This window comes from Octopus sinensis, linkage group LG15, assembly GCF_006345805.1.
Source record: "Octopus sinensis linkage group LG15, ASM634580v1, whole genome shotgun sequence".
Lineage (NCBI taxonomy): Eukaryota > Metazoa > Mollusca > Cephalopoda > Octopoda > Octopodidae > Octopus > Octopus sinensis.
Genome location: NC_043011.1, coordinates 56,469,565 through 56,485,581, shown reverse-complemented (window position 1 = coordinate 56,485,581; position 16,017 = coordinate 56,469,565). Strand labels below are relative to the sequence as shown.

The 16,017-nt window shown below is 39.3% G+C and overlaps 1 protein-coding gene across 2 annotated transcripts in view; it reads right to left on the bottom strand.

Annotated features, from left to right (window-relative positions):
- LOC115219697 (sperm flagellar protein 2-like) overlaps positions 1-16,017 on the bottom strand; it is a 140,809-nt gene that overhangs the window by 74,154 nt on the left and 50,638 nt on the right. For both annotated transcript variants that reach the window (XM_036509790.1, XM_036509791.1), the window contains exon 6: positions 11,289-11,368. In XM_036509790.1, coding sequence (XP_036365683.1) covers positions 11,289-11,368 — 80 coding nt within the window. The remainder of the gene's footprint in view (positions 1-11,288; positions 11,369-16,017) is intronic.

The window sequence follows — 16,017 nt, the reverse complement described above, 5'->3', positions numbered from 1 at the left end:
GGGATTCGACTTCACCGCTTTGCACTTTGCCTTCTTCTCCAATGAAACCCTTACTCTACGAGTACATTGTACTTCTCTCCACTTCCCATCATCTATTTCCATTTCATAAGCAGACCAACACTGCTAACTACAGCACACGGATGAGCTCATAGATGCTCAACTGATTTCTCTTATGCATTTCACCATCCATCATCTCATTTTCTCTACCTTCCACAGATTGGTGGCAGTGGGGGTGGGGCACTTGGAGCCTCTATAGGGTCACTCAATCTGCTAGAAATAACAGCAAAATAAGCCCCCACCACTACCACTGTCTCAAGAAATAACACATTAGAAATCTAGTCCTCAGTACCCTGCAGAGAGAAAAAGTAGGTATAGCCATGGCTGGAATGCCTTTAATCACAGATCTGTTCAATGAGTGCTGACCTAGTGTTAAACAAGAACATTTAACACCTGTTTCACACAATCTACAATAGGAAATAATTTGTTATCACTTAATAGTTCCTTAAATGTCTCCCACCACCACCGCTCTTGATGTTTTAGCCACATTCAGGTACTAATTTGTCTTAATTACAGAAACTCTCTAGCAAACCATCAAAGAGATCATCCACATCACTTCAAGATGCTGCAAATGTCAACCAGCTGGCTAAGTGTCAAGTTCTGACTCCTCGTTAATAGACCAAAAATTTCGTGGCGTCTTTTACGTACGAATGGTTTACTCAGCAGGGAAATTCTTTCAACTCATTTCCAATATATTCATTACAGCCACCTCCTCAATGACATGTTGTCTTATTTTTGCAACTAATTGCTATTTACCATCATTTGGTGCCATTAAAAAAGCAACCAATACACTGTGTAAAGTGGTTGGCATTAGGAAGGACATCCAGCCAGAGAAACCTTGTTAAAACAGACACTGGAGCCTGCCACAGCCTTCTGGCTAGTTGGATCCTAATGAACCATCCAACTCAATCCAGCATAAAACACAGGCACAGTCCTTTCTTCATCTTGATCCATGTCTGCCTGAGCAGATTCTTCAGGTGCATGGTGTAGACTGGGTCATAATCTTCACACTCAGCATATTCTATAAACTACTTGAGGTGTGAGACAGCCTGTGTGTGTGTCCTGGCTGGGACTGGTGTCTCTGCTTCCTCTGTGTCATCTTCTTCTGGTTCCTCAATTTGGGTGTCTGTCAGTTGGGGCTTCCTCTGCTTCCTGCCACCTGTTAACCCAGCCTTGCATTGTCTCCTCTAGGTGATCCTCCAGAAGCTGCTCTGCTGCCCTGGTCTCCTCCTCAGTGAATCCCATAAATTCCTCTGAATGATGCCTGCATCACAGGACTGTATTTGCTGATTGTGTTCTTGGGTAGATAGAGGATCTTGATCTGGACATCTCTGGTCTACAGGATATCTGTAGGATGAGTAGAGCTGTTATCTCGCAGGAGGATAGTTTTCTCCAGTAGGTTGAAACTCCTAAGGTGGCTCCTAACACTAGGGACAAATGACTTGAAGAACCATTCTTCAAATACTCTGGCTGTCATCCATGACCTGGCTGAGTGTTTATAAAACACTGGTAAATTGTTCATGCTTACATGGTGGAAGCACCTGGGTGATCAAAACTTGACCACAACAAGGAGTTTAAGCTTGTGGGTGCCTGTCCCATTGCAGGCAAGTCTTATGGGCATCTGTTGTTATTGCTAGGGTGTTGTTTGGTAGCATCTTCCAGTAGAGACCAGACTCATCTGCTTCCATGTCCTGCTTCAGGGTAACTGGGAAGTCATCTGCAGCTTGGCTGTCTGCTGATCTCTGCTCGTCAATGATCTTGACAGCACCTATACACTTCTGGAACCTGTACAACCACCCCTTCCGCGCTAGAAAGGTCTGCTGGTCAGGTTGTCTTGGATGCAGCTGGCTTTGAAACTTTCCTGACTGGGTTCTGATAATGGCACCTGACAGGGAGGTGTCGCAATTCTGCTACCGGACAAACCAGGTGAAAACTGCTTTCTCAAGTTCACTATCAATAGCAATCCTGGCCGTCTTCCTAGCTAGGTCCTCAGTGTCTACAACTATATTTACATAACTCCTGAGGTTAGCCTCATCCTTAAGCCAACCACGCAGGGTGGACTCTGCAACACCAGTCTCTCAATAGTTTGGCTTTGATTTTGCCATTTCACATGCAGTCAACCAGGTTTAACTTTTCCTTTACAGAATAGGATTTCCTCTTAGGCATTGTGTATTCAAAAGGTAAACTTTTTTTTTAAATATCTGCACCAGGCTGCACCAGGCCAGTCAGATCTGGCAGTGTCCAGCTGTAGAAACACTGCCAGATCTGACTGGCCTGGTGCAGCCTTTGGGCTTCCCAGACCCCAGCTGAACCGTCCAACCCATGCTAGCATGGAAAGCGGACATTAAACGATGATGATGATGATGATAACTTGAAATTGTAATGAATCAAGTGGAATATGGTCTTGCTTTTATATAAATCATACCTCCAGGGTATTAATTACTTCCTTTAAATATAAATTTGTTTGACTCATTCAAACTCTTTGATTGGCGGAAGCTTCTTCAAACAATCCAATCAAATCAAGGAAAACAAACTGTCAAAAGTGCTCACCAGTCAAAAAGGTGTTGTTTTCATTACAAAATCAAGGAAATTATGCACACAAAACATGTAATTAGCAGCCAATTATATGTTAACTGATTGCAATATTTTCAAGCTGTTGATTAAAGGTATGTATTTCATTGAAATTCACTGAAATTCTGCTTTTAATCAAGGTTTTTGCAAGTTGTGAGTGATAATGAGGGAAATTCTGTTTCAAATTATTTCGGGTTCATCAAAATACCCACGTTATATGTGGGGATGTGATATAGCAAGACACCCTATAAAGAGGGATCACTGAAATAGACTTTGTAGACAAAAAATTTTATATGTTTATTTTAATGGCCTACCAAAGTATACAGTGTTTCTTTGCCCTAGGTGTTGGGAAGACACCTAGCAAGAAATGGAAACAAAATTGAAAGAAGAAGAAAAAATAATAATAAAAGTTCTTTCTAAGGCACAGGTCTGAAATTTTGGAGGAGAAGGCTAGTCAATTACAATGGCCCCCCAGTACTCAGCTGGTATTTATTTTATCAATCTCAAAAGATGAAAGCAAAGTCAACCTCAGAAGAATTTAAACTCTGAATGCAACGAGTCAGAAGAAATGCTGCAAAGCCTTTTTGCCTGACACAATTCTGTCAGTTTGCTGCCTTAATAATAACGGTCTCCAGTTTTGGCACAAGGCCAGCAATGTTAGGTGTGCACAAGTTGATGACATCAACTCCAGTACTTGACTGCGACTTTATTTTATTGCCCCCCCCCCAAAAAAAAAACTGAAAGGTAAAGATGACCCACTACAATTTGAACTCGGAACATAAAGAGCTGGAAAAATATACCACAAAGCATTTTTTACAATGTCTTAACGAATCTGACAGTTCATCATCATCATCACCACCACCACCACCACCACCACCACTATCAATACTACCACTACCAACAACAGTATTGACATCAGAAGCAATAACAACAACAACAATAATAATAATAATAATAATAATAAACTGAGAAGTTCCAAGTAGTGAAGAAATAAAAGAAAAGATACAAATTTATGAATATTAGTTGAAACATGAAAGTTTCACAGCAAATACAGACTGAAATATTCCACAGTAAATTGGTTGTCACACCTGTTTACTTCTTGAACTCTAACAACTAAATTTCATTCAATAAACTTTATCATCTTCAAAATAGAAATACATATATTTGAATTCTGAAATCTTCAAACAAGATTCACACAATATTACTGAGAAGCTAACAGATACCAAAACAATCGTAAAAAGGATCTAACCAACCCAACTCAGGTAACAAACACCAGTAGAGTTTCCTGGGGGCCTCATTTTACTGATTCAGTGCAGTTGATACGTAATGGAAAGAAGAAGAAGAATCCAACACTTGAAAGCATTTGATTTCCATCCTGGAATCAGCTGGACGGTTGTTTGACAGGATCCATGAATCAAAGACCCATGCTTTGCTCCTGTGGCTCAGTTTTGGCATGGTTTCTATGGATGGTTAGGTGCCCTTCCTAATTCCAACCTCTTTACAAAATTAACTGGATGCTTTTTGCATGGCACCAGCAGGAGTGGGGTCACTTTGTAACTTCTAAAACTAAAGCGCTCCCTTCACTAAGAAAGAAAATAGCAAAACAGTGTCTTATGTTTCAGAACAAATCAGATTCTCTTCTTTCTCCAGCCAAAATCCTTCCTTCACACATCACCATCAGCTTTTAAGGGTTTTTTGTTTTTACTCCTTGATTTATTGAAAGCAGCAAACTGGCAGAATCCTCAGCACATTACCAAAATTCTTGGCAGTATTTCCACTGGCTCTTTATGTTCTGAGTTCGAATTCTACTTAGGTTATCTTTGTCTTTTGCCCATTCGGAGTTGATAAAATAAATATCAGTTAAGCAGTGGGGTTGCTATAATTGCCTTACCCTCCTCACCCCTAAAAGTTGCTGATCTTGAACCAAATTAGAAAGAATTGCTTAATTTATTAATTCCCAAATAATAGGAGATGTACTTGCATAGCGAGTGATTTGATCTGAGATCATGTGCTGGAACGAAAACAATTGCAGCGTGGAAGGTGTTTACAAGCCATTTAAGAAACACACAAAAACCGTTAGATTCACTTCAACATTTAAATTTAATTTGTCAAAATATTTTCGTCGCTTTGAGACTGCAACCTGTTCACTGATGCAGCACAAAGTTTTGTCACTGAACAGGTCACGGTCTCAAGCGACGAAAATATTTTGGAAAATTAAATTTAAATGTTGAAGTGAATCTAACGATTTTCGTGTGTTTTTTAAATGGCTTATAAACAACTTCCACGCTGCAATTGTTCCCAAATAATAATTTTCTCCAATTGGTTCCAGTACTGAATGAACCTATGTCTTCAGTATTGTTCTCCAGAAAGGATCCTAGCAACATAACAAACAAACAACCAAACAAATGTACATCTGTTTAAAGTAAGCTGACAATGGTAATTCCAAATGCTTCCATTTTCTTTTAGCAAGTATGGATAGAGTCGTCTCATGCCAAGATGATATATTCATGAGCTGGCTTAGACACTGTCAGCTGCAACAACTCAATCAAAGAAACAGGAGCTGTCAAAGCTAATATTCTGCTCACGAACAACATCCGTGTTCTTATTGGTGAAGGCAGTGTTAAACAATGTGCTTGATATTTGTTTCACCTCACCTGTCTTTCCAGCCTTAATGCTATTAGGGTTATTGAAGAACTAAATAGGAATCTCAAATCATATTTACTTCTGGTGCAAATTTTTCATTCACTTTCTCACTTCATACTTGCGTTATGATTACAAGTTTTGCTAAACAGAGCCATATTTAGCTGAGTTTCCTAAACTTGTGGAGACACTGCAAGACTGGAGTTATGATCAATCAATACCAGGTGTCTTCTCCTTGACACTGACATAATCAATTTCCACCTGAATTTATGATCATATCTATTTACTGCATGTTAATGCATGAAAACTGCTGTAAAAATAGTTGGCTGAATGTAGAAGTGATGCTGTTTGAAACAATTTCCAAGTGTGGCTTTGATGTTCTTGAAACAGGTTCGATAAATAAAACATAAAGGGAAAGAAAAACTGAATGCATTGAATGAATGAAATGAGAGAAAGGGAGGGAGAGAGAGGAGAGAGAGAGGAGACATTGAGAGAGATGAGAGAGGGTGAGAGAATGAGAGAAGATGAGAGATATGAGAGAATGGGAGAGAATGAGAGAATGAGAATGAAAAAATGAAAGAGGATGAGAGAGATTAGAGAATGTGAAAATGAGAGAGAGAGAGAGAGAGAGGATGAGGAAGAGAAGACATTGAGAGATGAGAGAGGATGAGAAAGAGAAGACATTGAGAGATGAGAGAGGATGAGAGTATGAGAGAAGATAAGAGATACGAGAGAATGGGGGAGGATAAGAGAAGATGAGAGAATGAGAATGAAAAAATGAAAGAGGATGAGAGAGATGAGTGAATGTGAAAATGAGAGAATGAGAGATGAGAGAATGAAAGAAGACAAGAAAGATAGGGGAGATGAGAGAATGAGATAACAGAATGTGAAAGGAGGAGAGAATGAGAGAGAATGAGAGAAGATAAGAGATATGAGAGAATGGGAGAGGATGAGAGAGGATGAGAGAATGAGAGAATGTGAGAATGAGAGAGATGAGAAAACGAGAGAGATGAAAGAATGAAAGAAGATGAGAAAGATGGGGGAGATGAGAGAATGAGATGACAGAATGCGAAAGGAGGAGAGATTGAGGGAGGATGAGAGAATGAGAGAGATAAGAAAATGAGAGATGAGAGAATGAGAGTGGATGAGAGAGAATGAGAGAATGAGGGTGGATGAGAGAGAGGAGAGATGAAAGAATGAGGCCATCAAATGATGATGATGATGATGATGATGATGATGATGATGATGGTTAAGATGAGAGAATGAGGCCGGAACAATTATATGAAATCATTAAGCATGAAATATCAACAAATCAATTGAGTGCAAGCTTTAACTCTGCTCACTTTCAATTGATTAGCTCTGTAAGAAGAACGGGAAATTGGAAGCTGAGTACAATTGATTATCAACAGAAGAGAAAAACATGTTTTAACATCTGAAAAATAAACTCTGTCCAACACATGCCAGCATGGAAAAACATGTCAAATGGTGTAGGAGTGGCTGTGTGGTAAGTAGCTTGCTTACCAACCACATGGTTCCAGGTTCAGTCCCACTGCGTGGCACCTTGGGCAAGTGTCTTCTACTATAGCCTCGGGCCGACCAAAGCCTTGTGAGTGGATTTGGTAGACGGAAACTGAAAGAAGCCTGTAGTATATATGTATACATATATATATGTATGTGTGTATGTGTGTGTATGTGTGTATATGTTTGTTCCCCCAACATCACTTGACAACAAAATTCTGGTGTGTTTACGTCCCCATAACTTAGCGGTTCGGAAAAAGAGACCAATAGAATAAGTACTAGGCTTACAGAGAATAAGTCCTGGGGTCGATTTGCTCGACTAAAGGCGTTGCTCCAGCATGGCCACAGTCAAATGACTGAAACAAGTAAAAGAGTAAAGAGATGATGATGATGATGACGATGACAATGAAGATGATGAGGATTATGACAATGATGATGATGATGATGATGATGATGATGATGATGATGATGATGACATAGCATCTTTTAAATGAAGATGTGTTGCTTCTTTGCTAACAACCAAAGTGTTTCATTATCAACAAACCTTTTAAAACAGATCTTTGTCTTTTCTAAAGCTGCATGCTTTACCTCAATATGAAGCTGCATGCTCAAGAAACTTGCTTTGCAACCACAGGGTTTCAGGTTCAGTCCTACCCTGCAGTACCTTCAGCAAGTGTCTTCTGCTATAGCCCTGGTTTGACCTATGATGTCTTGTGAGTGAATCTGAGAGGCAGAAATTGCGTATGTGTGTGTGTGCATGTGCATGTAACCATTCATACACATACATACACATTCATACATATATATATATGTGAGGGGGGTGTCTGTGTGTATATTTATGTTGAATAGCTTTTGTTGAAGAGATTTCCAAATGATTTTTCTTCCTTTGATATTTCTCCTTATTAACTCAAACATCATCCCCCAACATCATACAAATATCTCATCCCTAAAGCACCAACCAAGTCAGTTCCCTTCAAAGGTCCACATCAACTGAAACATATGATGTATGCCAGTCTCCCATTTCTGTTGTTCGGGTTTTGCTGCCGTTTAGCACTAAGTTTGGAACAAAAACTTTACCCGTCTCTATTTGTCTGGCTCATCATACACAGACCTAAATACAACAAACCAGACCAGACTCAACATCAGCTGAGTCTCTATCTGGCACTGTGCTCAGCGCCAGACATTTTATCTTGACAAGTTTTCCGTATTAAGATTTTACAAGTTTACAAATGAATTTTTTTTTGTTCTACTGTTAAAATTGAGCAAGTTTCTCAAAATGTACATATACCAGATTGTGATTTTTAAGATGATTAATCTTATTTTGAGAGACAAATTTACTATTAATTTTATATTTATATCTTGGATTGTAGGGCAACATGCCATGCTTGAGAAGACCTGAGTCAAATGCATCAACATCAAAGGAAATCAAATCACAATCAAATGGGAATTGCAGTTGTGGTCCCCGTGCCGGTGGCATGTAAAAAGCAATGCCAGCCCCCTCACCCCGACTGGCTTCTGTGCTGGTGGCTGGTGAAAAGCACCATCCGAATGTGGCCAATGCTAGCACCGCCTTGGATGGCTCCCATGCCGGTGGCACATAAAAAGCACCATCCAATTGTGGCACGTAAAAAAGCACCCACTACATTCTCGGAGTGGTTGGCATTAGGAAGGGCATCCAGCTGAAGAAACATTGCCAGATCAGACTGGAGCCTGGTGCAGCCTCCTGGCTTGCCAGTCCTCAGTCAAACCATCCAACCCATGTGCCAGCATGGAAAACAGACATTAAATGATGATGATCATCATCATCATCATCATCTACTGACCCTTAATTTGCAGTTTGTCTGATCTTTGAAAATCATGAGGTGTCCTATTCTTGGACATATATACAATCACTGTTATTGTGCTCCAAGGAAGTGTCCTATATGAATATATAAAAATAAAACCAAGACCTCTTATAGGATGTCCAGAAACCCTTTCATTACCAACCCGGCTGAAACCAGCTCCAGCCCAGTAGTACAAATGTCTTGTTTTCAAAAGTTCTGAATTAAAATATATACATACACACACACACACATCTCTATATACATACATATATATGGTGATATGTAAAAGTCACCTGTGCCAGTGACACAAAAAAGCCCACTACACTCTTGGAACGGTTGGTGTTAGGAAGGGCTGTAGAAACCAAGCCAAAATCTGACAAGGCCCAGATAAAAAATGGTAGCTCTGTAACTGTTGATGATTTTAAGACACTAATGATGGAATGGGATATGTGATGCTTTGGCCATTATGCCTAAACACCAGAGAAAAGTTCTAGCTGATATCTGATGATGATGATGATGATGATTTATGTAGACATAATGATGTTATCTCTTATTCCAGAGTTTGATGGGTTGTGTGACAAAATGATATTAAGTATCTTAACTGCATGTGCGTGTGCGTGTGTGTGTGTGTGTCTGTGTACTGCTTGTCATAGTAGTATATTTAGAGCATTATCTGAAATGTAGATAGTCAATATCAGCTTCCTCATCCACATTTTACATCTCCTTTCCATTTGGTATGGGTAGGATCTAAGGATCAGAGGACCAGGTCTAACCCCAGTGTCTCAATTTTACCATAGTTTCTAAGGCTGGGTGCCCTCCCTAATGGCAGCCACTGTACAGAGTGTAGTGGGTTCCTTTTGCATGGCACCAGCACTAGTGAGGTCACCTTGTAACTTGCAAAACTAAGGTGTCTCCTTGAATAACAGGGGGGGAATAGTTGAGAGGGAGGGGTTTTTACACGAGATGTTGAGGGGTAAATATATGATAGGAGGGCCAACAATAATTGCTGTGGAAGTGATTCATAGCCAACCTGCATTATATACGGATGGAGTGGAGCCAGAAGGATAGATAAAGATAGTAGTGATAAGGTGCCAGAGCATAGTCTCAACTTACAAGAAGGGGAACTGAAGGTAACATAGAGACAGAAGATCAGAAAGGGTGGCTTCTTGACTGAAGTGTGGTGAGGGTGCGAGAGATGATAAGAAATAGAGGTAGAGGTGAGCATAGTGAATGGTGAACAAGAGAGACAATGGCTGATGATAAATATGAGTGTGTGAAAGGGAAAGAGAGATAATGTTTACATTCATCTTAAACCAATGTTGGCTGTTACCTGGGTGTGCACGTGTGTGAGAGAGAGAGTGGTAGTACAAAGTAAATCCATCCATCCATCCATCTACTCCACCTATTATTCCTGGGTCATGGGTCCTCACGTACCCCCTCCACAGGGTCCTATCAGAAACAACCATCATTAAACTTTTCTGATGGATTTCCAAATGTGACAACTGAGTCTATGGACATTACCCAATCATCTCGTCCCTAGTCAACCCCTAGCTCTCCTGCCAGTTGGCTTGGCTTCTAGAATCCGTCTAGCAATCATCTCCAGTGGCATTCCAACCGCTTGTCCATAATGCCAGAATTATGACCTCCCTATGCAGAGAGAAGTGGCTCAGCCTGAAGAAACAGCCAGATCTCTAAGCTACACTCCTCCATTGGTGCCAAGTGCAGCGAGAGAGGGATGAGAATGAGTGTTATAATGGCTGAGGCAGTGATCCTCTCAAGAAATTCTCCCCACTGCACTTTTCAGGGAAATGGAGAACAAAGGAGAACAACTTCAAACAAACTAAACACAATTACATAATATTAATATTGATTTTTGTTTTTTGTTTCTTGATTTAGATTCATGACCAAATTTTGTAGCAGAGGGCCATCATGTATTATTTCAATTTCTATATATCTACATTATTGTAGACCCTGCCCTCCACCACCCCACACACACATTATTGATACTCACTTCATCAACCTTGAGGGAGTGGATATTTAAAAAGGCGAAACACCCTCAGTACATTTTAAAAACAGGACAAAGAAGGATTTAGGTTACTGCATTGAAAAACTGTCCACCACAAGGTCCAGCAATCCTTGTTGCAATGTGGTGACTTGTGTACCTTGATGACCTGAGAACCATGCCAGGGCCTTCCATGCTGGACAGGTCAAAGGAGAGAGGCCAAACTAATATGAACCACCTCTTTCCAGAATTAAAAATGGGTCTGAATAGGGCCAACACTTCTGCACAGAAAACAGCAGAGTTAAAGATGTCTTGACGATAACCCAAAAACCAACAAGACTTGAGAGAAGAAATCCTTTCCTCGGGGAACCGTGGAGAGAAATCATCAATGGCTGACACTCCACAAAGAGTGGAGAGCTTCAGTAAAGCAAATGAAAGCAGTCTCCTATTTTTGCTATCTCAACAACATTATTTAGCAACATATATTTATAATTGAGTCAATTAAGTTTTACTAGTAGTAACAATAATGTACAACAAGCTTTGTGAGCGACAGCTTTTCTGTGTATGTTCTTCTCCAGTGTAAAAGCCAATAACAGAACCCAGAATAGTTCCATTAAGCTGAAGTGACAAATTTTGTTAAAATTGAGATGAAAAGAAGTATTCAAAGTGGAACATACATGTCTTTCGTGTCGATGTCTAGACTTACAGCAGCGCTTTCTAATTTCTTATCAAACTGGTTAATATCATTCATAGCTTCCTGCAAAAGAAACACAAATAAACACAAAGGTAAGAATTTATTTGTCAGAACTTACACAAAGTTATTTATCAGGGGAGAAATATTATTTCCAGAACAAATTCCATAAGGTATCTCCACTCAGCAATCAGCTTTACTCTACTACTACTACTACTACTACTACTACTACGAATACCACTACTACTACTACTACTACTACTACTACTACCACAACAAATACCACTACTACTACTACAAATACTACTACTATTACTATTACTACTACTACTACAAATACCACCACTACTACTACTACTACAAATACTACTACTACTACTAATAATAATAATAATAATAATACCACCACTACCAACCCCATCACCATCACCAACACCACCGCCACTATCACCACCAACTCCATCACTACCACTGCCATCCCTGCAGCTGCTGCTACTACTACCACCACCATCACACCGCTGCCATTGCTGCTGCTGCTGCTGCTTCCGTAATGATAATAATATTGATTTCATATGTAGTACTCAACCAGAAGTTCAGTGTGGGGGCACAGCTGATTATATCAACCCCAGTACATGACTGGTTGTTATTTTATCAATTCTGGGAGAATCAGAGGCAAAGTTGGCCAAAGTGTGATTTCATTTCAGGACTAAAGTGTAAACCCTTAAATACCACAAGGCATTTTGTCTATCATTCCATCAGTTCTTCCAATTCTCCTCAATAAGGATTTGAACTCAAAATGTAAAGAACTGCAACAAAACCTGCAAAGTATTATTTAACAAACCTGCCAGAGATAAAAAGCAAAACTGACCTTGGTGGAATTTGAACACAGAATGGAACAAACAAGAATAAATACCTATTTCTTTACTACCCACAAGGGGATAAACACAGAGGAGACAAACAAGGACAGACAAAGGGATTAAGTCGATTACATTGATCCCAGAGCGTAACTGGTACTTAATTTATCGACCCTGAAAGGATGAAAGGCAAAGTCGACCTCGGCGGAATTTGACCTCAGAATGTAAAAATTGACGAAATACCTATTTCTTTACTACCCACAAGCGGCTAAAAACAGAGAGGACAAACAAGGACAGACAAACGGATTAAGCCGATTATATCGACCCCAGTGCGTAACTGGTACTTATTTAATCAACCCCGAAAGGACGAAAAGCAAAGTTGACCTCAGTGGAATTTGAACTCAGAAAGTAACGGCAGACAAAATACTGCTAAGCATTTTGCTCGGCGTGCTAACGTTTCTGCCAGCTCGCCACCTTAAACAAGAATAGATACCACAAGGTATCTGATCCAATGTTTTAATGGTTTTGTATCTAACAGAGTCCTGAATTTTGAGTAAAGGGTGTAGAGAAGTTAAGTGAGTGAGGTGAAGGACTGGAATCAATTAAATCCAACACTTTACCAAGACCAGAGATAAAGAAATGAAGTGTTTAAAGTTATCCAATTCTTGTAGGAGACAATTTAATTTACAAGAGCTAAAAGCTAAAAGCGAAACAACTGCAACAGTTTGGCTCTTAATATAGCAAATGTTCTGAACTTGCACAAGCGGGAGAAAACACTGTTATCTTATACAGCTGTCTCTTACATAAGTCATTGGTTAGTTGGAAGAGAGTTGATGAAGATTTCAGGAATGGGGAATGGGAAGCTATACAATTAATGCATGTCTCAAGAGCATAGGCAAATGGAGTGATAGCGAATGGCTTCAGTCAGGAGTGAAAAACAGAAAAAGAAATCACAGGGACTTGTCTAAATATGATACAAAGAGATGGGGCTAGAGAGGGGAAGAAGATAGAGAGGGGACACTCAAATGAACAGAAAAGGGGATAGAGGAAGAAGAAGTGAGGGGATGGGGAAATGATACAGGTATTTATTTAGAAGACATGCATATTTAAAGCACAAATATTAAGTGATTTTGAGGTCCCAATAATAAAAACTACTCACAGACGATCATGGAGCCTTCTGCATGACAAGGGCAACCAGTTGAAGGGTTTTAAAAGTATGTACTGGCTCTTTGACAAAAAGCAAATTTATGTAGAGAACCATTACCATTTAATGTCCATTTTCCATGCTGGCATCAGTTGGACAATTTGAGGAGAGCTGGTGAGCCAGAAGACTGTGCCAAGCGCCAATGTCTGCATTGGCAGGTTTCTATGACTGGATGTCCTTCCTAATGCCAACCATTTTACAGAGTGTCCTGGGTACTTAATATATGCCATATCAGCACTAGTGAGGTCACCAAGATCCTTGCAAGACAAAGACCCTTCAGCTGGGATGAGGAGTAAAATTGAGGGGGATGCTTTTTTTATGCCAGGTGATGAGAGGTTATAGAATGATAGGGAGACAGGAACAGTTGTCTTGCTGTGGAGGAGATAAATGGTTACCGAAGTAGGAAAAGAAAGAGAGGAAATGGCGGTGAAGAGGCGTCAGCACATTTTGAAATTTTAAAAGATGTTTTCTTCATTAGATAAATTAATAGACAGAGACTAATTGTACAAATATTGTAATGAAAAGAGACGAGGAGGGGAAGAGATTGATATTAATGATGGAACTCTCCACCAGAGGAAATATAAATATTGTTCTTATATCATAGCAGCCCTGTTTTCAATAATATATTTCCTCAGCAATATACTCCAACACTAACTATAAATAACTTAATCATTTTAGTGACTCTGTTCTATATATAAACAAGGATTCCTATTACTGAAACAAACTATTTGATTCCTTGTCATTTCATATCTACAATCCGAGACAAGTCTTTTGAATAAAAGCACACATGAAGAAAGGCTGAGAAAAAAAACATTGGTATTTATTAACTATTAACAATTACACACACACCACACACACACACACACTTACAAACACACACACACACACGAGGGCTTATTGATTGTTTTGCAATAGACATGTTATGGTTCTTAACACACAGCAAACACATTCACTTGCATGCACAAGCACGTAAGTGTGCACATGCATGCATGTGTGTGTGTGTGTGTGTGTGTGTGTGTGTGTGTGTAAGTGTGTGTGTGTGTGTGGTGTGTGTGTGTGTGACAAAAAGAAAGATATAGTCACTCAATAATCTTGCCTCCTTACACACGGATCATCGTTTAACATCCACTTTCCCACACCTGCATGGGTTAGATGGAATTCATTATGGAAAATATTCTATGGTCGGATGCCCTTCCTGTCACCAACCCTCACCTGTTTCCAAACAAGGGAATATTTTCACAGGACCAGACATGTTTTTCACAGAAGACTGGAAGCAAACAACCTCACTTCTATGAGAGCAATTTTCATTTCTACAACCATCATGTGATATGAAGACAAAGGTGTACACACACACACACACACACACACACACACACACACATATTTCATTGTTTATGTCTCTTGATTCCAACTTGCTCAAAACTGCCCTTGAATCTTTGATACAAGCTTGCAACTGATCCAAAACCAAAATCTTCAATCAAAATACCATGTTGATTTATATTCCAAACACCAGGTGAATAATGACAAAGTTATCTCATTAAAATCTTCGTTATTTTCAAAACTAATTGAAACAAAAACAGGGTGTACCAACAGAAATATAGTAACAAAAAGATTTAACCCTTTCACATTCAAACCAGCCGTTTCTGGCTCAAATATTCTAAGGATTTAAAAGGAATTCAAAATGCCTTCTAGGTGCTTATGCATATATTGTTTAACCCGTCTTCTTGAGATTTTCTGAAAGTGACAGTTATTTTCATTCCTTTTTTGTTCAGGTGTTAACAAGATGCCAGAAGGACGGTGGTGTTAATTTCATGGCAAGGTGCATTGTTATATATTCACCGAGTACCATATAAGTATTGGGTAACATACGTGGTGGACCAGACAATATGCTGACGCAGTCAGTTGATAGTTCTATGGAGTAAATGAGTAATACAAGTCTTTTCCCTGGAGTGGCTGTGTGGTAAGTAACTTGCTTACCAACCACATGGTTCCGGGTTCAGTCCCACTGCGTGGCACCTTGGGCAAGTGTCTTCTACTGCAGCCTCTCACACCAATCCTACAATGCCATTTCTAAAATGATACATCCACATGGTTAATTCAGAACAATGTGAATCAATAAGCATAACATTTTGCTGATTAATCTGAATGCTATAGGGTTAAGGAATCGTAAATAAGCTGCTGCTTTTATATTTATCAGTGACCTTAATTAAGGGTCGTTAACCATGAAGACAATAAACAATCTTATAGAAAATAAATATGCTTCAGCTCAAAAGCAGCAAAATGAGGATAACAAGTTGTACAGATGTTGATGCAAATACTTTTTAAGTAAAAAAATTATAATAGGAAAGAATTGTAGTTTGCCTGAGGCATTGTGAAATGTGGAGAAAACTCGATAATTAAAGCAAGATATAAAATTACTGAACTATAATCTCATTCATGATTACTTCAATAAAAAAATAAAACATTTGTACAGATGCACAGAAGGCATTCGTTTATTTACAATAAAAGTTTCATTACCTTCGTGTCTATGCTCTTACGACTAAACAAAAACAAAAAGAAAACATGAGCCAATGAGGGACTCTTTCCATGGTCACTTAAAATGCTAGAAATAGCAGTCAAACTTCATCAAATCTACTCAATTTAAAACAATGAAAACA